The sequence below is a fragment of the Columba livia genome, chromosome 1 (genome assembly GCF_036013475.1).
Source record: "Columba livia isolate bColLiv1 breed racing homer chromosome 1, bColLiv1.pat.W.v2, whole genome shotgun sequence".
Lineage (NCBI taxonomy): Eukaryota > Metazoa > Chordata > Aves > Columbiformes > Columbidae > Columba > Columba livia.
The window spans coordinates 146,429,702-146,450,788 of record NC_088602.1 but is presented as its reverse complement, the minus strand read 5'-3'; the positions used below and the strand labels follow the sequence as shown (position 1 = coordinate 146,450,788).

The 21,087-nt window shown below is 41.0% G+C and overlaps 1 protein-coding gene across 18 annotated transcripts in view; it reads right to left on the bottom strand.

Moving 5' to 3' along the window:
* WNK1 (WNK lysine deficient protein kinase 1) overlaps positions 1-21,087 on the bottom strand; it is a 107,224-nt gene that overhangs the window by 20,333 nt on the left and 65,804 nt on the right. For 7 of the 18 annotated variants that reach the window (XM_065035735.1, XM_065035675.1, XM_021284733.2 and 4 more), the window contains exons 9-23: positions 19,914-20,171; positions 17,695-18,123; positions 14,335-14,406; positions 13,594-13,743; positions 12,069-12,542; positions 10,668-10,949; positions 10,477-10,530; positions 9,898-9,989; positions 9,164-9,326; positions 8,531-8,647; positions 6,625-6,798; positions 5,785-5,836; positions 5,468-5,608; positions 3,690-5,113; positions 1,089-1,172 (exon numbers count right to left, since the gene is read on the bottom strand). In XM_065035735.1, coding sequence (XP_064891807.1) covers positions 1,089-1,172; positions 3,690-5,113; positions 5,468-5,608; positions 5,785-5,836; positions 6,625-6,798; positions 8,531-8,647; positions 9,164-9,326; positions 9,898-9,989; positions 10,477-10,530; positions 10,668-10,949; positions 12,069-12,542; positions 13,594-13,743; positions 14,335-14,406; positions 17,695-18,123; positions 19,914-20,171 — 3,966 coding nt within the window. Of the gene's footprint in view, positions 1-1,088; positions 1,173-3,689; positions 5,114-5,467; positions 5,609-5,784; positions 5,837-6,624; positions 6,799-8,530; positions 8,648-9,163; positions 9,327-9,897; positions 9,990-10,476; positions 10,531-10,667; positions 10,950-12,068; positions 12,543-13,593; positions 13,744-14,334; positions 14,407-16,905; positions 18,124-19,913; positions 20,172-21,087 lie in introns of all 18 variants that reach the window. The other 11 variants (XM_065035699.1, XM_065035720.1, XM_065035664.1 and 8 more) reach the window with 10 other exon arrangements.

The following is a 21,087-nucleotide window of genomic DNA, read 5'->3' as shown; positions in this document are numbered from 1 at the left end:
TGGATGAGGTTTATACTATAAGCAGCACATGTACCCTAGAAACAACTACATCTAACACAAAATTACTCTGAGCCTTAAGCAGGCACCACTAGGTACCCACTTGAATCACATCTTCACAGGTTTGAATATAAAATTGGGATGATAATTCTGTGCCACATATACTTCAATACAATTCTGTAGAAAGCCATCTTTGTGTTTATTCAACAAACTTCTTTCAAAAGTAGCACAGTTCTGTCTTATGGGTTTTGTTTGGTTATTTTTTCAGCTTTTCTTTGCATACTGAAGCCTTCCCATGTTACATCTCATTGCACAATATTTAGTAGATGCAAAAAACAGTTTTGTCTTAATACAGTTCTTCCAATTAGAGGTTGATTTTGGCTTGGGAGGGGGCATTTGTTTTGGTTTGGTTTGTTTTTATTCCTTTCTTTCCTTTTTTAATAGAAGTGAAGACAGATTTAATCTTTGTGGTCTTGAGCTGATCACCTGTCCACTCTACCTACAAAATATTCATACTAACTATTGCGTACAAGGGCAGAATATGAGCAAGGGAAGCCACTGTTCCATTTCGACTCAGGTTTATGATCATGAGCTTCACATACCTTTTTCAAATTTGAAAGCCTAGTGAAACCAAAGTGTAGTAATAACCACAAAACCAAACAAAAACAGGAATTCACAAAGCCAGCCATATTACATTTTCATTAACATTTAATTGCAGTATATACTGCTTCCCTAAAGAGCTATTATTTTGCTACTCTACCCTTTTCAAGAAGAAAACCAGTTCCAGTTTTATGTAGACCTGTGTTATGAATAAAAAAAAACACAACCCCTAAAGTTCAGGTTAACACACTAGAAAACCCCAAGCCTGAATAATTGTTCCTGCACATCAGACACCAGGTACAGCATCCCAAAGGGGAGGCTACATATCCAGTGCTGAAGTGACTCTGGCTACAGCTACAGTTACACAAAGGGGGTTACTCAGTCAAAAGAAAAGAAAAACAAAGACATTAATAACATGCAATGGAGAGTTTAAAACATGCTCTTTGAAAGGAAAAGCATCAGATAAAATCTGCCAAGCCATCGTGTAGCACCTGAGTTAGTGAAGGTCCTGGAAAAGGTGGCAGCGGCTCACTGGATGGAGTGCCAGCCGGAAGTTCAGAACCTACTGGTAGCACCTATGGATAATGAAGAGGAAACGCGAGTCCATCAGACACGGAACAGAAGGATCAGACACCAAGCTACAGGCAGTCATGTCATACAAAAGAAGCCTCGACATTTTTTTCTGTAGAGGCTTCCTTCCTGGGGAGTTAGCATAGAGTCTTAAGGGAATTTTGCAACAAAGTTGGGGTTTAATCTCTTTAATACAGATCATCTTTAGGCAACAAAATTTCCAGTTTAAACAAGCTGCTGTGTCCGGGAGCAAAGCATCTTGGGGATATTAATTTCAAGTCTGCAAGAAACGCTACAGTAATTCTTCCAAAACACAATTAAGTTTCCAATAAGCCTAATTTATAAAAGGGTGCAAGAATGCACTCAATCTCCTTACAACAGGTCTATGTTAACTGCCCATTAGCACCAGCCACTTCCCTGCTTCTGGCAAACTGTTCCAAGCAATGTGACTTGAGAACAGGAACTGTCATGCCTCAGGATGTTTCCATTTGTTGGGAAGCAGACTGATAGACCTCTCACACCAATCTCTTGACCCATCACCTTTTTTTGAACCTGAAGGGTATTGTTATTGATGACCCACAAAAGATGACTAGGCCATGCAACTGGGTAGGGGGAAGTCACCCAGGTTATGTGGAAGAGGTTAGAGAGACTGGAAAGGTTAGAAGGAGACATCAAAGCCTCCCCACCAGGTCAGATAGCACATTCCAGTTAGTTATTTCCATTGTTAGGGAAGTGGGAAGTTCTAGGAATTAAGTGATCCATTACACAATTTGGAATTCTTATTCTCAGCTGTAATCTTGAGGTCTGACCATGACTTTGAAGTTTGAAAAGCACATGACAGCCTTATGAGTTATAGCGTTGGGCAGCTGCCTTCCCTTGTATGACAGTGAGCACTGCTGAATCTTGGCCCAAAGTCTACTCTGGTCCTCAACAAGCAGAACCAGTTCTAGCTTGCAGTCATGTTACCACAGCTTAATTAATGGTTCAAATTGCAGTAATAACTGTGTGGTGAAGATACACTCCATAGTCATCTATCCTCCCAAAAATGTTTCAGCAGGAACTACGCCAAGTTGCATTACCTCAGGTTTTTTGTGCACTAGGAACATACACCTGGACATTACCTGTTCTGAGGCATGATGAATTTTTAAGCTGGGGTAAGTTAATAACTTAGTTTATAAATAAGAGGCAAAACATACTTTAAATACATTTGTAAGAAAAGTCAAAACACATTGAACTGTCTTGGTTAACAGAATGGCCATAAAATAGAACACACACAAAGTTTAGTAAACCTGAGAAAACCAAAGCAATAAGCTTCTTAAAGCATAAAAATACAGAAAGCGAATCTAAAATTAAGCTTTGAAAAAAAACCTAAGTGAAAACTTCAGAGAGCAGGTAGTTTTTCCACTACTGACAAAAGCCCCAAACATTGATTATATTTAAACCCAAACCTTTGTAATTGCAGGTTTGTAATTTGCAGGTTTCTAACTGTTCCAACAGTTGCTGAACTTCTACCAGTTTCTATTATTTTCTAACCCTTCTTTTCTAATTCTCAACTTCATGTCAATTTAGAAGAATGCCTCTGTGTCTGGATTTCCTTCACAACTTCCTTGGCACGTATTCCTGCTCATCCATGGCAGAAATTTTCTACTTTGGATATAAAGAGTGCAAGGGAAAGACTACTAATGAGTGGAGATGCCAGGAGCATTAGCTCACTTCACATGCCCTGAAACTGGTTAATAGCAAGGCTGGCTAAAGAAGACCAACACAAAGCATTGGTGAGTGGAAAAGTATATTACTGAAACATAAAGGAATATTAAGTTTTTTTTGTTTCTTAAACACCTGAAAGTTTCTTCAATCTATTTCCATTTACCTTTGAAAAAGAAAAGGCTACCGATACTTTAAAGCATTGGAATGCACTGTCTCCCAACACAGGGAATCATTGAAAAGAAAATATATGTTTTCAGACATCCAGGTATCTTTTAAACTTCCCAAAATCCTGGTTTCACAAATCTAACATGTGGAAGGAAGAGAATATCCAGGTATCACATAAGCAGTAGAGGGCTTTTTAAAAAAACAACTTTAGTTGGGTTCACCCTTGCCTTCAAGGAACAGGCTAATGAGAAGAAGCAAAGCTAATCTTATCCTGAGTACTTTACAAAGCATAAAACCATGTCTCATTCTAGTGATCATGTACAAGATAAAAAGCTCCTTAAAGCAAGCCTTCAAAACTCTATTTGAAAAAAACAACAACAAAACAATCCACCAAAAGAACTCCACAGTTGTTTCACTCCTTGTAGTTTAGGAGTAGGAAAAATCAGTAGTGATGCTAGAGAGCTCTCTCAGAGGCACAATATACAATCTGTTTTTTATTCCCCAATATAGACAAAACATCTCTTGGGACACATAAAAACAACCTAAGGCAACCCTGCCTAAATAAATATTTTGCTTTAGAAAAGAGATTTTGCTCAAGAAGCCTGCTTCCTACAATACTTGAATATTCACCCAAACGTTGCGTTTCTTACCGGTACCCTGCTAAGAGGGGGCTTTGAAGGAGAGGTCCCTGGTTTCACTACGGCTGTTGCAACGCTGTTCGATGCCGAAATATAGCTGACCGGGGTGATCACTTGCCCAGGAGTGGCAACCGGTGTCAGCACTGGCACGCCAGTTGGTCCAAGAGGCAAACTGCTGGGAGGTATACAAGTGCTAATGGATGTCAGGGGTTTCGTTGGTGCGACAGCAGTGGTTGGTATCCCAGGAATTACTGTAGTTTCCATCACCAAGGATGTCTCCAGAGATACTGATGGATGCGCTGTTCCCACGTTACCATGTTCACTGAAGAGAGACCGCAGTTTTTCTTCCAGGGTCTTTATATCATCAATACCAGGAGCTTTAGACTGAGCATCAGCATCAGCCTCCAGACAGTGAATATGCGGCTGATTGGGTAACGGAGCTGGTTGAGGGTGGCTGTGTATCAAAGTTTGCTGTACTGCAGGCAAGTTAGTAACTGGCTGTGGTAATACACCAGGTAAGGGAACCTGGGGCAATATGGGTGTTGCACCTGGAATCTGGGGTAGGACAGGTGTCGATGTAATTCCTGATGGGACAAGTAAGGGATGTATCACTGGCTGAGTGACTGAACCACATGCACTTGTTGCTACTGAAGATGATAAAGGTGCAGAGATTGGAAGAGACAAGCCAGCTGTGCTGCAGAGCTGTGATTGATCCACAGACTGCCCACTCTCAGGTACTGACTGTGGAGCACTTACAACTGTTGTTTCTGCCAGATTGGAGACAGAGCTGCTGCTACTCAGCTGAGGAAGCTGCAAAGCCACATTCTGATCCAGAGAGACAGCAACCGATGTCTGTGGTCCTGCCATACTACTTACAATCTGAGGAGTAGACTGAGATGTCACAGCTGGTGCAACGACACCAAGACCAGTGACACCAGAAACCTGGGTAGATGGCAGTGCCAAAGAAGACGGTGTGCTGATACTGGGGGCAATGTCTCCAGTTACTGGTTGAGCAGGCTGGGACGTGGCAGATAAGGAGAAAGAAGGGGCGCTCACACTGGAAGTGACACCAGTCGACTGCTGTCCAGATTGTGAGGCTGGAGGTGGAGAAATAGAGCTTGGCACACTTGCACTTGGTGCAACTCCAACAGCTGCGCTTTCTGAAGGCAAAGTAACAGAACCTGGAAGAGAAACACCTGTGCTGGAGGGAACAGATATTGAAGAAGCAGCCACAGATGCAGAAGGTGCACCACTGCCCGCCATGGTAGAAAGTGCCGGTGGAAATGGTGGTACTGTTTGATTGAACACTGGAGGAGCTGTATTAGGTCCTTCTGTCATCTGAGCATGCCCCATCTCAGAGAAAGCTTGCTGCAAGCTCAGTGATGATGCTGAGTGGGAGAGATTCATTCCAGGACCATGCAGTGGAGATGCAGAAACTGGAAGAACAGAATAATATCAGTCCACTTGGAAAGGTTCATTACAGTATTATTGTCTATTGCTAGACTGAGATCACATTTACCTCTCAGCATAATAGAAGAAAATTATAAATCCAGGCTTACAGTAAAATACAGAGTTAAGCTTTCAGAGTCTTGCAGACAGACCATCAATATTTTTTCCTTGAGAATCCTGCATAATATTACCCAACTTATCATCACTTCTTACCAGCACAGATAGTTCCTTACTTCCCCAAGTACTTAAAAGAGGTGTTTAGGAACTGTTTAGTTAAATAATTTCATAGTTTTGAAGAACATGGCTTGGAATCTCAGATTTTAGGGGTTTAGATTACTTACCCATATCTGAAGTTTCTTTACCTCCAGGAAGAGTGGATGTGAAAAGGCCCTGTTCTTTTAACCGACTCTCAGGGACAGGGCTGACAATAAACCGCCTTCCAGCAGAATGGACAACCTGGGTGAAGGAGCTAGGAGGAACCCCTAAACAGAAAGAAGTTACATATTTAGTGATACATGGTTGTAGCTAAACACATAACCTGCAACATGGAATGTGCACTCCATCATACAAAATAAAAACTTGGCTGCACCCATCTGCTGAAATAGAAAAAGGTAACTGTTGGAAAAAATTAAAAAAAAAAATATCACAAAAGACTTACCTATTCTTTGTGGCATGGAAGATGTAGGATCTGGCTGTTTGAACTCTAATTTCTGTAAAGTAAGATAAAATTTAAAGTTCTATTCTGAAACAGAAACCCACAAGACAGTTCTTAAAAAGCTAGCTTACTGAAATGTGGGCATTTAAGGTAAGTGGTACCTTGGGCCCAACCACCATTGCCAAACTAGTGGAATTCTGCCCAGGTAAATGTCAACTACTGTGCCTCTAGAGCACTTGGTGACTGTCAATATAAAAAAATTGATCTAAACACCTTTTTGTTAACAGGCAGTCCAATTGATTTCCTTAAATATTCTGCAGATAAACTGATGTTTCAAACTAGTTCTGGGTGGAAATAAAGCAGAGATTCAGGAGACGCCATGCCTTCTTATTCACAGCAAGAAGTTTAAAAACCTGTGTTTTCTAACCAAGCCATCTGATCTCTTAGTAAGTAGATTTATGAGTAGAAGGCCCAAGTCCAGGCTCTCAGTGTTTAGTGAGCAGCACAAAGCTGTGGGTTTTAGTGTCCTGCCTCACAATAACCTCAAATCCAAGAAGCCTCAGCATTTAAGACTGTCTATTTATTGGACTATTAGGAAACTGAGAAGCTTCAGAAGTGTTGGAACACATCAAAACCCAATTTATTTAGCATTATTTAGCTTTTTAAATTCCTTTAAGGCTCTCACCCTGATATGCAGCTTTCTATGTTTGTCTTTTCATTTAATTATTAAGCTTCGATACTTCTCATGAAAAAAAGTTTTAGTTTCTAACTAGCTCTAGTCACAAAACCATACCACCCAAAATGGAAAATAAAAATAGCTATGGCAATCTTTCCTTTACATACCTGTGACCCTGGAAAGAATCCATCTTCTTTCGTCTGCATACTCTCCAAACCCTGATCACCTTCTGCCTCCACACTGACATCCTCGCTTAGCATTTCATCTGCTTTCTCAATAATCTCTCGTACCTGTTCTACAAACGAGTCTCTCTCAGTTGCTAAAATAAACTCATTCTGCACCTGTAAAGAGAACAAGGCAACAATAATTTTCCACAAATTGTTTCAAAATTATATATCGAATAACCCTAATTTACTTGCGGTGTTACTGTTTGTCCTCCCTGTTCTTAGGTACAAGATAGAGATACTGACACCTTAGAGAAAAACAATTGTTTCTAAAGTTATTTTCAGCACAGAAGTATTTGCCCTGGTTTACTCTTTGCTCTGGAACTAAATTCAGTCTCACTTCTTCATCAAATTTGCACTCTTTGCTTAACATAATGACATTTAAAATTAACGGCCTTATCTTACTGCAGTTCCTCATATCCAATGTAATATACATTAAGAGCCACATTTAAAAGAAACTATAACATAAAATAAATTGAAAATTCTGTATTCCAAGATGAGGTCTGTGCTTCTTTCTTTCCACGCCACATAGAACTTTTTCTCTATCCAAGTTGTACATCACTAACTCACCGATATCTGGCTGTAGTACAAAAATGCAAGTATTAATTATGTTCCCTATATAGGGAGAGTAAGATTGTGCATCTTATCTACTTTCAATACACTGTATTGCTTTATAAAACTACATTCTGCTGCTTATGTTGGCAGAAACAAGCTTAAACAAGTATACTTGGCACTTAAGAAGACATTCCTAGTTTGGGCTGACCCATGAGAAAATTCTGTCTCCTGAAATAATGCACGGTAAAACTGTCGGAGACAGTCTATGAAAGAGAAGTAAAACTGTCAGTCACAGCACTTCTGCCTGGAAAGACAAGACAAAGTGCTTCAGAGGTAAAGCCTGAGACATTGTTTTTGCATCAAGTTTCCAGGATGCTGGTTTAGAAAAAGGAAAGACAAGCCTCTGCATTGCAGAATACTGACTAGCTCTAGAAACCATCAGAGCTTTAAGTGGAGCAATGAAAGATACCCATATGGGGTCTGCCTAATAATATTCTGATTAAAAGGAAACCAGAGAGTCTTATAATCAAAAGTTTCTTCCACATCCAATAACAAGCAATGAGCACAAAGTTCCAGATTCAATTGGCTAAGTGCACACTTCCAACTATGTGACTGCATTCTGGATGCACAGTTCACTTATTTTGCTTCTACTAATCTTTAAATATCTGCAGGTTTTGTTATTTAGGGCTTTTTTTTGTTTTGATTTTTTTTTTTTTTTTAAATTAACTGTACTGACTCTGTATAGGATCACTTCAGGTATGAGGGAAAAACATCTGTGTATTCTCTTCATAGGTCTTAGCATTTACCTTCATGCTATTGACTTGTTTACACTGCCAATACACATACACAGCCAAGCACCAATTTCTTCCTCTTTCTTGGAAAGCCAACAGTGGCAAATAATTTTGCCCATGTTACTGATTTACTTCTTTTAACAGCTATGAATCCACCACTTATTATTCTCCCACCTCTCTAAGCTAAAAGATGAATACTGCACAGGTGCCTAAGCATCTGGCCAAAGATGCTGCTTTTTGTCACTCCCTCTCACTTCAGTGACACTAAAACAATCTCAATTGCATTCAGATTGTACTAGTCCAGGAAAAAAAGTTTAAATAAAAAAAAAAAAAGGGAGGAAGATCTATTCCATGCCACACAGTAATCTCATTTAAATGTATCTCTACAGAGCAAGTTCCACATGGAAGAGTAATTCTGAAACACAGATAAGAAAGTAAGACTGCTTATGTTACTACTGTGATTAAGACAGCATTCAAGTCTTCATCTCTAAAATATATCTTACCATAATTGAAGCTATTTCCTCAGGGTTGTCGCCATCCAGGTCAAATTTGAAAGTAACCATTTTCCGATTGTGTGTCTCCAGCTGGCATTCCACTACCCGATCACCTTTATTTGAAACCTAAAGCAAAGAAAACGACAGTTTACACTAAAAGCATGAGAATGTATGACCACAGAGATAAACCAGTAGTACCCTTGATGCAAACACACTTTTTTCCAGTCTAATAAACGGTACCATGTACAGCACCATTTTATCTGAGGATCTGCCAGTTACTCAAACCCCCAAGCTCACCTCATCCACACTTCTCCAAAACTCCTGATGTTCCTTTGTTGCTTTCTAGTTTACAGGTCAGGCCACTGGACCACCCTTACTAGTAAGATTAAATCAATTATTCCAGAATAGTCAACGGAATCACTCGTGGCTAAGCAAGCCAATTTTGCCATATCTAATGCTCCAAAAAACTCTAAACAGATTATATTTGGAAGGCTGACTCCAGAAGCAGTGTAACTTGTGTGCTCAGAGCGGGGACAAGATCACGCAAGACACACATTCCACAAAAGCAAATGAAATTTTTACACTCAAAAAAAGACATAATCACTACCAAACTGTCACTAAAATATAAAAAAAAAAACTTACATTCAGAATTCTCAGTTTTGGCCTAGCAGTCTTCTCGTGGCGAGAGCGACTGCGGACAGACCTCCGCATATGACGTTTAGTAGTCCTCCCTTCATGCCTTCCGCTAGAAGCTGGAACATTCTCGTTGCCGTCACTCAATCCTGAAGCAACATCAGAATGTGCACTAAAAAACGAACAAACTTTACATGAGTATCCATGCACTCCATAACTGCAACAATAAACTTTACCGTACCAGACAGTATTCTCTCCTGGATAGCAGTAGATGCCTGTTAATCATGGAGTAGGGAAGAGACCTGTCAGCACTCAGGGTTTGCCTGAATAGCAATTCTAACAGTATTTATTTAGCTATGTATCTCTTACAAACTGAGTCATACAAATAAATCTTCCGAATGTGTTTCCAAGCTATTTGGAGTTTGAATTCTGTTTAAGTGCCAAAAGGACAGAAAAATATCCCATATGATCCATTTGACATGACAAATAAAAAAGCATTAGAAGTTAAATCACTATATACAATTCTGTTTACTGTGTCCATACCCTGCTGTAAACCAAAACTTACTCCGACTCTCATTAACCCATTTTTCCTCTAGGAAGCTTATTTTCTCACATCCTCAAGAACACTCTTAGTGAAAAAAAAATAGCCCTGGTGATAAAAAGATACCTAGGTATCACCCAAGAAAGAATAATCTAACACATGAAATTGAAATTCAGCTTGGTGAAAAGAAAACAATGCTTACCTATCCATAGAGGAAGCCAAAGGGGTAGACTGAGCAGGCTGCATTGCTGGAAGAGTCTCTGAAGGAGCAGTCTGTGAGACTCCCTGAGAACCCTATGGATAGAAACCTACATCAAGAACCACACCAAGGAATACCATTCTTATACAAGTAACCCAGTGGTCTTCAGTGTTTCCACCCAAATCAGTTGTAAAGCTGAAAGCACTACCTCTTTAGAACTTCAAACAGCTGGCATCTAGAGAGCTCTAATTTACAAAAAAAAATTCTTGAGCAAACTGCAGTGAAGCAAATCATCATCTGCAAAGGGGTGGGAAGAGGAAATCAGCCATCCTTTCTACTGCTACATGTCACTACAGTTTGCCATGCAACCAGTCTTACTAACAGAATGTGCAAAAGACAAGCCAATGCAGAATACAAAGACAATTCAAATTCTCCCTAGCAAGAACAATGCCGCAGGGAATAGGCATGACAGATTCTCAGAGGCTATCAGTTGCAGTTTGTCTTTGATATGGCAAAAACGTTTTACAGTACTAGCAAGAAGTGAAGTGTTAACAGATTTTTGCCTGCAGGATGCACACTCACTTCCCAACAGAACAGCCAGTGGCAACAAGGTCCCCACATTGGCATGACATTCTGCTGTAAGAAAAAGGTCATTTAAAATATTAATTCCCAACTGAAGACAAGCATGGAAGGGACTAGTTCCACACACATATACACCATTGCATAATTCAAATGCCCTGAATGTATCACGACATTATATTCAATATATTTACCTCCAAAACTGCCTGCTGCGAGGAGGCAGATGAGGCCTGTTGTGCTAAACTCACTGTAGGCTGGGGCCCTTGAACCTGTCCTCCTAGGCTGCCCATGGGAACTAAAACGTTCTGCTCCACATACGGCTGCACAACAGGAGCAAGAAAGCCCGGCTGAGCCATTGCATCTGCAGGTAAGGGAGGGGACAGTACGGCAGAAGGAATGCTAGCAGAGGCCACAGCAGAGGAAGGTGCAATATTCGAGTCGCTGGGGTATTGAGGAGGCAGCCGAGATGGGAAGCCCTATGATAGAAACAAGGGAGTCAAGTTAGCAAGCATCAAAGCTAATTAGGAAACAAGATTTAAAAAAAAAAGAAAAAAAATATCGGTTTCAGGGGCATGTTCCAACCTTCCATACTTCAGGCACTCCCAAAGGCTATCTGCCCAGAGAAGCAGGGCAAACTGTTCACACAGCCAAAGCTCAGCTTGTGAGTCACCATGCTCGAACAAGCAAACTGCTACTCAAAGTTCCAAGTCTTCGGCAAAACAATCCTCAGCTCCCAGCTCTTAGAGTTGCCTATTTGGCTTAACATTTTAAGGCCTGAGACTTGAAATGAGTTCGAAGAATTTTCAGGCTGAACAACTACTGCTCAGAAGGTGTTACGCAACTGCTGCTGACTCTTGAGGCTAACAGCAAAATCTGTCTTGTGTTCTTCCTGTGCTCTCATGATGAGCTGACCCAGGAACCGTCCTACACACAGCTTCTGTACTACAGCACCCCTTAAAATCCCAGTGCAGATATTTCTATATCTATATAATTTTTGTTCCAGAACAACAATCATGTGCTGAATCACTCATTTTGTCTCTATTCAGATAGTCATTTTTACAGTGATCCCACAAAGTAGCTGATGCAGCCTGTGCCAAAAAGTCTAGCATTTCATGACTAGCATCAGGTACTTGGTTCACGTTCAAGATCCATGCTATTTATGTCTAGAATATCCATGTCCCCCTCCTCAGACTTGGAATGAAATATTGACATTGCTGAATATGTTGCCATTGAATTTCTTTCCAACACACATCCCCCATTTTAAAAATAACTTTTTTTTCCAAGTTGACAAATCTCCTGGATGTGTAGCTGTCCTCTTTCACACAGTGGTTAACCAAGGTCTTGTACTATGATCCTGTCATTTTAAGCAAATTCAAATGCCATATATGAAAAACCCAAAGCACTGGGGTGTCCAGGGAGTTTTTCTTTTTGCCCCCCCCCCTCTACTTAAATGGTCCTTTACCACATAACAGAATTCATCTTTGTGGCTTAATGGCTCTCTTATGAGAAGTGGGTTGGTCAGGGCACACAGTTCAGATCCAGTACTTCAGAGGAATAGGTAAAAAATGTGGAGCTCTGCTGGCTTGCAACAATACCTGGTAAAGAGCATCTCCAGCAGGAAGTGAAGCTTCAGCAGCTTGTCCAATGCTGACTGGCAATCCCACGGACTGGACAGCTGGCTGCAGGAGCTGCGGGAGAACCTGGCTGGGCAACTGAGCCACAGGCTGCAGCAGCGTGGGAAGCTGGCTAGGGACAACAGTTGGTCCTACAGGGACAGTGGTTGCCGCAGCAGACGTTGCCAGTGTGAGCAATGGCTGATTCATGGCAGTTGCCATTGAAATGGGCAGTGACTGGAAACCTGGCTGAGCCACTGACACATGAGGAGCTGCTACGGGCAACTGTGAGACTGAGAACTGGGGAACCATGGAAGTTGTCAAGGGCTGTCCCATGGGTAGAAAATGAGAGCCAATGGGGACTGATGGGGCAACTGAAGGCTGAGGGACAGAAGGTGCTGCAACAGGTAATTGAGGCTCGCCTTGGATGATCGACACTGGTTGGGAAACAGGAAGCTGGGGAGGTAAAGAAAATACAGATAGATTTTTTTTGTTTAAAGCAAGGTTGCAGAAAGCAGAATTTTTACGCATTAGGCAAAGAAAGAATTACTCAAGTTATAGCACTCTGTTAAAATTGGTGGGGAGCTCAGTTGGCAGAGTGGCCGGGAAGTCGGCTGGCACTCCAAAAGGTCCTCACTTTGCAACACTTTCCCTGGAGAACTCAACAGGCTCTTGAAACAGACACCCACAGAGGGTGAAAGAGCAGCGTTCAAATACCCTGAAGCACTGACTTGTGCATAAACAGAATTGAGTTCCCTGCAACTCTGTCCCCAGAGCCAAGCTTGCCTTCTTACAGAAGAGAAGCCCAAATCTTTCAACAAATCTGTCAGCTTTGGGCATGGGCAGCAACAGAGAATGAGAAGCCACTGTGCCAGCACTCAGAATGGCAGGGGATATATGTCAATTAAAGCCAGCAAATGATGCAACTTGAAAGGCAGTTTAGATGAACAAGCAACAAAACAACAATTTTTAAAAACAAAATCAAGGTTCGCATGTTCAAGCTAGAGATATGAGCCAAAATGAATTAACAGTCAGTAACAGAAGCTTCTTGACCAGGGAGCAAAGGAGAAGAGCTGAGTAAGAAAGATGAGAGTGGAGAAGGCAGTCCTAAATACTACTACTACCTAAATAAGTGAACATGTTTTACACACATAATGGTGCCGAAGGTAGACATTGATGGGAAGCAGAGAAATGACAAGTTCCTGAAAATCTATTCATAATATACCATTCATCAATACACCTCATGATATTTTTGACAATTTAAAGATCTTTGTGCATGGAAGTGCTATCCCTCCCTCAAATTACTCATGACTGCCATGTGTAAAAGAAAGGGTGTCCAACACATTTTCCAGCAAAACTGACAGTTGTAGCACACTAAGAACACTATTATTTGGATGAATGTTTTGGAACATTAGAAAAGATGACAAAAGTGAAAGTAGCAGCATGTTGAATTTACCAGCAGTGAAGAAGACAAAAATCTTCTGCTAGAAAGAAGGATTTTGTTTACCTGTGTCCCAGCTGCTGCCTGAGGCATTGGCATAATCTGTGAAGTTTGAGTTTGAGACACAGTTTGTGTGGGAGTGGCACCAGCAGAAACCGATGGCTGCTGCAGCTGGTATTGTCCAGGCTGTTGGGAGGAGGCTGGCTGCTGCGCATTCTGTAGCAGGGAAATGAAGCAGAAGCTATTTTTTCCCCCAAAGAAATTTTTAAAGCGTATCTTATTTAAATTCTACTTTTTACTCCCTCCTAAATGACACCAGTGGTTCTTCTGAATATGCTGAGTCTATTAAGCTTTAGCAATTACTTATTAGCAATACTAATACAACCCCATTATTAGCACCAAAACTTTCACCTGTGAAAAGGAAAGTGAAGATTCTATAAAGGACAAAAAGGCAGCTAAGAGAAGAGGATTTTGCAGAAGACACTATTTCCAGTTAGAAGAAATCATGAGAATGAAATCTAGATTGTTTAACTTGCAATTCCTGTCATGGCTTCCCTTGAATGGGACCTCCACTACAAGCTCAGGGGGAAGTTGGGAAAGACAGACACATGAAAACAAGCAATAACATGATTCAAAAAATAAATTTCAGAAGAACCAACGCAGATAATCTTGTAGCATAGATGCCTTTGCTTTTGTCCAAAACTATAAGATGAAGAGAGGACCATAAGTAGACAATTGCCCTTAAAGAGTCATCAAAAACCTATACTAAAATTATTTTAGCCTTGGTTTTAGGTACTGCGATCTTACCTGCTGAGGATGCTGGGTAGGCTGGGATGGCACCGATGCACTGCTTGAGGCTGACTGGCCTTGTACCTGTGTCTAGAAGAGGAAAAAAAAAAAGACAGCAAATCAGCTTAAAATCCCCTTTAGTTTCTGCAGCAGGCAATTAAAATAATTTCTGCTTGGAATGATCTGGTTGGAACAGGTTTCTAGCTGTCTTTTAGGACAACCAGTCCTTTTGGCCAAATACAACAACCAGAACAAGGCAGAACAATCTGGAAAATTACTGAACTCCTTTTTAAGTCTTCCAAAACAACCAATACAGGAAGTCTTTGCAACCCACATGCCCCTCAACATGAGACAGATCAGCCTACCAGCTGCTGCTTCCACTGATGATGCTTTAAGAGCGGGTTGCCTGGGTATGGTAACTGGAAATAGAGGCATTAAGTTTTACCTTTACATGTGTTCTAAACACAGTTAGGTGGGGGTAGGAGGCAGCTAGAAGGAAATAAAGCTATCTGTTAAACAAAAAAAAAAAAAAAAAAAGAAGAAGATATACAGCATTCTAGATCAGTAACAAAGTACCCAGTACATGTACATGTCATGAGTTCCCTTTGAAAGGCATGTCAAAATACAAGACAGAAATAATTTTCAGACTCACTACCATTGAATAATTGGACACTGAAGAATCTGGGGGTCAACATTCTAGCTATGACAGAATTTCTGAATGAATAAGCAACGAAAAAAATGGATGAGTGGCATACAAATGAATGTGGAAGATGTAGAAGAAAATGGAATGGATTTTCATTATTATTTTTGTGGCTGACTTTTTTTTAATCAGATCCCAGGATTTTCACTATTATTTTTGTGACAATTATATTTCCTTATCAGATCCTGGGAGACAAGTAGACAAAGAGCTCTAGATGAGTTCTCTGAACATGCACCACTTTGGTGAACTGTCTTTGTAAGAAAAAATATCTGGTGCATATGTATCACATCAGAAATGTCTACTAGAATTCCTGAATGCTGTGATCATTTAGCTTGTAGAAGCTTATTAGGAACAAGCTTATTAAAATTACATACTACTGTAAATTATAGAAACTTTGGAGAAAGCAGACTGCCAATAAAAAGAACCATTTTTTTCTTTGCTGTTTTAGAAACTTGAGGCCCTCATGGGCTAGGATCTAAACATGTGCTATATCCCACTGCTGTAACATCTGTTCACATTGACTCTGTGCTTCAAATTCTAACCTTTTAATGAATTAGATAAAAGATCTCAAAACTTATATTCTGTAAAATAATCACGATCCCTTATTGTGTTTTCCACATGTAATTTACATCCATCAGAAGTCACCTCCTGAAGCTTAACACAGGTGGTTTATGGAGAAACAATCCCCAAGTAGTTTTCATACTTCTTGAGTAACAGCTTCACTCCACAAGTTCTCCTACAGCATAGAAATTACTGTCTATTACACTACTGATTAAAGCTGTTTCAGCCTCAATAAAACACCTTTGTATCCCATACAGAAATACTTAAATACTGAGTTCTTGATCTTACCACAAAAAGAAAAAAAATATTCTCCTTCAGTTCCTTCACACAAATCCAAAAGTTGCTAATACTCCAATAACTAAAATGTCAGAGAACCCCTAATTCCAAGAACAGAAAGAGTAAGGAGAAAAGTCTACTTAAAGTAAATCCTCTCTTTTCACAAACAAAATTCTTATGAAAAGTTTCAAACTAAAAGTGCAGACACAATCTATACACACATACACCTCACAGTCACAGTGTACAAATGCGTTACTGACTATTGCAAGTTCGAATACCACATATGCTGATAAAACATGTACCTCCAAAGTAAGCTTTAGGCCTCAAATTTTGTTTTTTCAAAGGACACCATGTTCTAGGCTTATGAGGAACAATACCTATTATTAATAGCAACAGTTGTTTGTGCCACTAATTTACTACTCAACTTTAGCTCTCTAACGATCCTGCAAATACATTTCCAAAACCACGTACACGGACATAATACAGCTCCTTCGATTCCTCTGTTCCCACTCTCTTGCACCAAGGCCAGAAAAAACTCTTATGTTTTGGACAGTCATCAAATTAACTTTGTTGTTATCTGATGAAACATTATTCATACAGAAGTTCAACTTCAAATAACACATTCTCATTAAATGGCTAAGGAGCAGGAACAAAAATACAAAGCAAGTTTTACTATCGCTGCTGGTTCAAACTGGAGAAGACACATGTCATTAAACCCACTGCTTAAAAGCAAGTTGGGTACTCCAGCTATTTCTTGCCAAAATACAAACTACTCCCAGATGGAATACTGACCATTTGTTACCCTTAACACAAAAGCCCAGCCAGGATTTCAGCTGAAGCTGAACACAGACCAAGTGGTTGCTGATGTCTCATTACTTCATTGCAACCTGGTAAGTTAAAGAGATCCTAATGTACTACTGACTCGGTGGAAAGACATCCCCATGAATGCTAATACTTAGAACCACATGTAGCAAGTGTAAGAACAAGGGTCCCCTTTGCAAGGTATGACTTAAAAAAAGCAGAGAAATTCTGGAAGGGTTTGCTCCTGTAACCTGAGGATAGAGTGCAGGTGGTCCTGATGGAAGCGAGGTGGACAAGGCCTGCTGAGTCGAGGCTCCCTGGGGGAAGCAGATGAAGAGCTGCGACTCTTGCAATACCTTCTGAGGCAGCTGAACAATGGGCAATGAGAAGTCTGAACCGAAAGCAGAAGATGACCCCCCTGTAGGGGGAGGAGACTGGAAATCGCCAGTGTCAGAGGAAGTCAGCTGTGAGGAATCACTGGAGTATTCTGGGCTTCCTTCCGGCCAGCTCCGCCTGGCAGAGCCCCTTCTGGGACCTGCTAACTCGGGACCAAGATAGCGACACTGCTCCTCTGTCACAGGCTGAAGCCGACCGTGCGACCCTACGCCTTGAGTGGATTCCTCTTGACTGGTCTCCATAGAGCCCCGGCGACTTCTGTAGACCCGCTGGGGTAAAACTGCCCCTTCTGCTGGAGCAGAAGTCGGTGTGTGGACATGGAACTCAAAGACACAGCTCGCTCTGCCATCACCACTGTGAGAGAGCACAGCTGGGGCAGAGTGCGGAACAAATACCTGGTGGAACGTCATCTGAGCAGGATCTGCACTCAAAGGAGCTGAAACACTGGATGCTGGAGAAAGGGGACCCATGCCAGAATCCAGCCTCAGGTTCTGAATATGTCTTGCCAGATATGTTTGCCCCGATTGAAAGTCGAACACAGAGCTTTGTGGAGGACCACCTTGCCCATGGTTTGACTCAGAGACCTGCTTCAAATGTTCAGTCGCATAAGAGTTATAAGCTACTTGATCATACTGCTCCGATACCTGTGATGGATAGTGCATGCCCACCAAATATACAGCTTCTGGATGCATTCTGTAGTGAGCATCCTCTGGAGGTGTTGGTCCAGATCTATAGTCACTGTGGACAGGAGCTGGCTCAAACACAGGATTAACTTGCACATGCAGAGGCTCTCCAGCGACTCTCTGAGCTGCTGTGCCCAGCATAACGAAGGCCTCTGGTGTCCAATTGGTGGGACTACCACCAGGTGGAACTAAATTCTGGCCAGTCTTCAGCAATGGCTGGAAGTGGCAAGTTTGGGCTTCCAAAAATGAAGTGCTCTTGCGCCGCTGAGCGACTGCCACCTTCGGCGGGCAGGCAGGTGGTGGTGAGAAAGACACCGGCCGTTCATGAACGGTTGGGAAAAATATCTGTGAATCTGGGAACGTTGGTGTTCCCCCACGCGGATGCTGAGGCTGTATCGACATGAACAAGACAAGTAATTCATACATTAAAAGTGAAAGCACATCAACAAGCACAGTTCACTAGGCAGTTCTGTGAAGTAACTTTATAGAATGACTATTCAATTCATGGTCAAAAAACACACAATAGTTAGGAAATTTAGGTGAGTTGTAAATATCCATTAAATACATCCATGGCGGGCAGAGCTACAAATGGAAACATTTGCTCGTGTTAGAGCTGCTTTTCCAGTCCAGTTCCAGTAGTTCACAAATACAAACCAGTTTTGCTCCTGACAGTGTAATGAGATTTATAGTCACAGGTTATCCATTGTGATCAGCACTTGAAAGCCAATCAAACCCCTGCAGTTACTGCCATACGAGGAGTATCAAAATTCAGAACTTGATAGCAGCAACAATGTAGAGCTTCTAGTTCGCATTTAAAAGCTAAAATGGCATTAAATCTTAATATTATTCAATACAAAACATCCAGGGCTAGTGTCCTGTCAGGAGTGTGGTCTGTATGCAATCCAGGGAGCTACAGAGATATGTTGTACAAGACAAAACTGAACCATTCCAGCCCATGGATGGAAAAAATATATTGTAATAACTGCAAAGCCTTTTGATTCTGCCCAATTTGATCATCTGTTTGGATCCCTTTGGTCAGTTTTAATCATAACTCATCACTTAAGATATTACCACTCACTGAAACAAATCTAATTCTTGCCTGGACAATAAAACATTCACAGGTTTATTAACAGTGGAGTCCACAGGTAATTACACTCCATCTGATGTACTACTGCATATGAGGCTCATCTTATTTAAGATTTGTAGGGAGCTTTTCACTAAAGAGACTTCTATGTAAGAATACCAAGCAACTTTGTAACTCTGCATTTTTTAATCTCTTGCCTACAGTATGTTGAGAAACAACATATTATCAAACCCAGAGGGAAAAGAAAAAACCTGCCAGAGTCGGTAACAAATATACTGTCTTTAAGACAGATGCCAGATGACAGTTATGACTTTGAAAAGTTTCAAATTCCACATTGTTCTGTTTCTCCACGGACCCTTTTTTTCTGGAAAAGCAGCAGCAAATTTCCATATTGACCAACACTAACAAGAAGGTCATATAGGATGAAGAACTCTTCCTATTCTGAAAACTAGTTCCATATCCTTCACTTACAGGGAAGTGTTTCTCAAAATTTATTTAATGCAAATCAAAGCCCAAAACTGAGAACAGACTACCTCCTGTCCAGAAAGCTACCTTGCATCTAATCTTCTGAGAAACATGAAACAACAGCTTTTTCCCCATCAAGCAGCAGTTGAAGTGGCATTTCTGATAAAAACTTAGAGAAAAATTCTCAAAAGTATTCATATTAATGCTATTAATTTCTATTATTACTACCACACCTAGCCAAAGCTTTTAGAGTAATGAGCCACAGCAACCAAGCTTTAAGAGCTGGTTGTTTTATGCATGGTTTAATGAACATTCAATGTTTGCTTAGAATTTGGAAAATAAGAAGCTGGTCTTCTGATTTAAGGGCATAAGAACTAGTCTTCCATTTATGTTCTGTGGTACAACTGGCTAATTCACTTTTCTACTATCCTCAAATACAAAAAACGAACAGTTCCCAACTGTTTGATAGTGTTTAATGTACTGCTTCCCAAAAAAGATCAATGTTCCAGCAGCACAGTATAAGGAATGAGGAATCAGCTCTTCATTTTCTCATTTTAAAAATGCCCGAAGCCCAGGATGTATTTAATGATAACTTATCTTACTGTGCCAGGAGGCAAATGGTAACACATACAGGACTGACACAGAGGGAGGGCAGGCTGGAGCGTCGATGCTTGCGTGGAGAGGCTGAGTGCATGGGCAGGACACTTTCCAGGGCTTTAGAAAGCTTTTCTGCAAAGGTTTCTTCAGGGACAGTCCGAAGGTAGAAAGGAGAAAGAGGTGCAGACAGCGCTGGTGGTGGGGTGCAAGGAGCACTGAGAGGGATGCAGGACATAGAGGGAAGAGCAGGAAGGTGGGGGACACAAACTGACATGCTACGATCACGTTGAGGCTAAAGGAGGAAAACAAAAGTTAAGAATTGAACACTTCAAAACAAAATGAAAAACAAAACCAGCAAAAACTATTATGAGGTAGAGAAGAAACGCAGACACACAATGAGAGGCCCAATACTGACTACTATGTGTGCAAGAAGATATGAGAAATGCTGAATGAATGACAACACACACTGGGAACAGGCTATGTGCACCTCTGAGGACCCAAGTTTGCTTAGGTCACTGAGTAGTGTGGGACATTCCCTAGCGCCCTTACAAGAAGCATGTGGAATGCAGAACAGAAAGGAGAAAATATTTTCTCTGGGCCCACGGATGTGGCCTGTAGGGTATGTACTGACAGCACCTGGTAGTCTGATAAGAAAACCCAAACAGAAACTGATGAGCTTTCAAATATTCACCCTTAGTTTAGTAGAGTGGATATGTGTTTTCAGAGAACACCTCACAAACCCCTCTGCTTGGGCACCTCACTGCCTGAAGTGGGCTAACTGTATGCAACCGGCTCTTTATTAACTAAAACATTACCATAAATATTTAACCATTACACATTCTACAACAGGAGTTGTGGAAAATAATTTGGTTTAATGTGTGGCAAATTCAGAAAAATTAGTCTTCGATAAGCATTTTGCAAACACTGGGACAACAAAAGCATTTGGATTTTATAACCTTGCCACAACCCAGAAGAGGCCATGGGTCAAAATCCAACAATCCAACCAAATATGAAGAATCAGAATTAGGTTTGGGGGTTTTTGTTGTGTTTCGCTGGTTTACTTTTGGTTTGTGTTTTGTTTGGTTGGTTTGGTTTGGTTGGGTTTTGTTTGGTTGTTTGGTTTTTGGTTGGTTTTTTTGTGTGTTGTTTGTTTTTAGCTGAATGGAAAGATAATGTTTTAAAGAGGCAGTCTCCAACTGCAAGTTTTC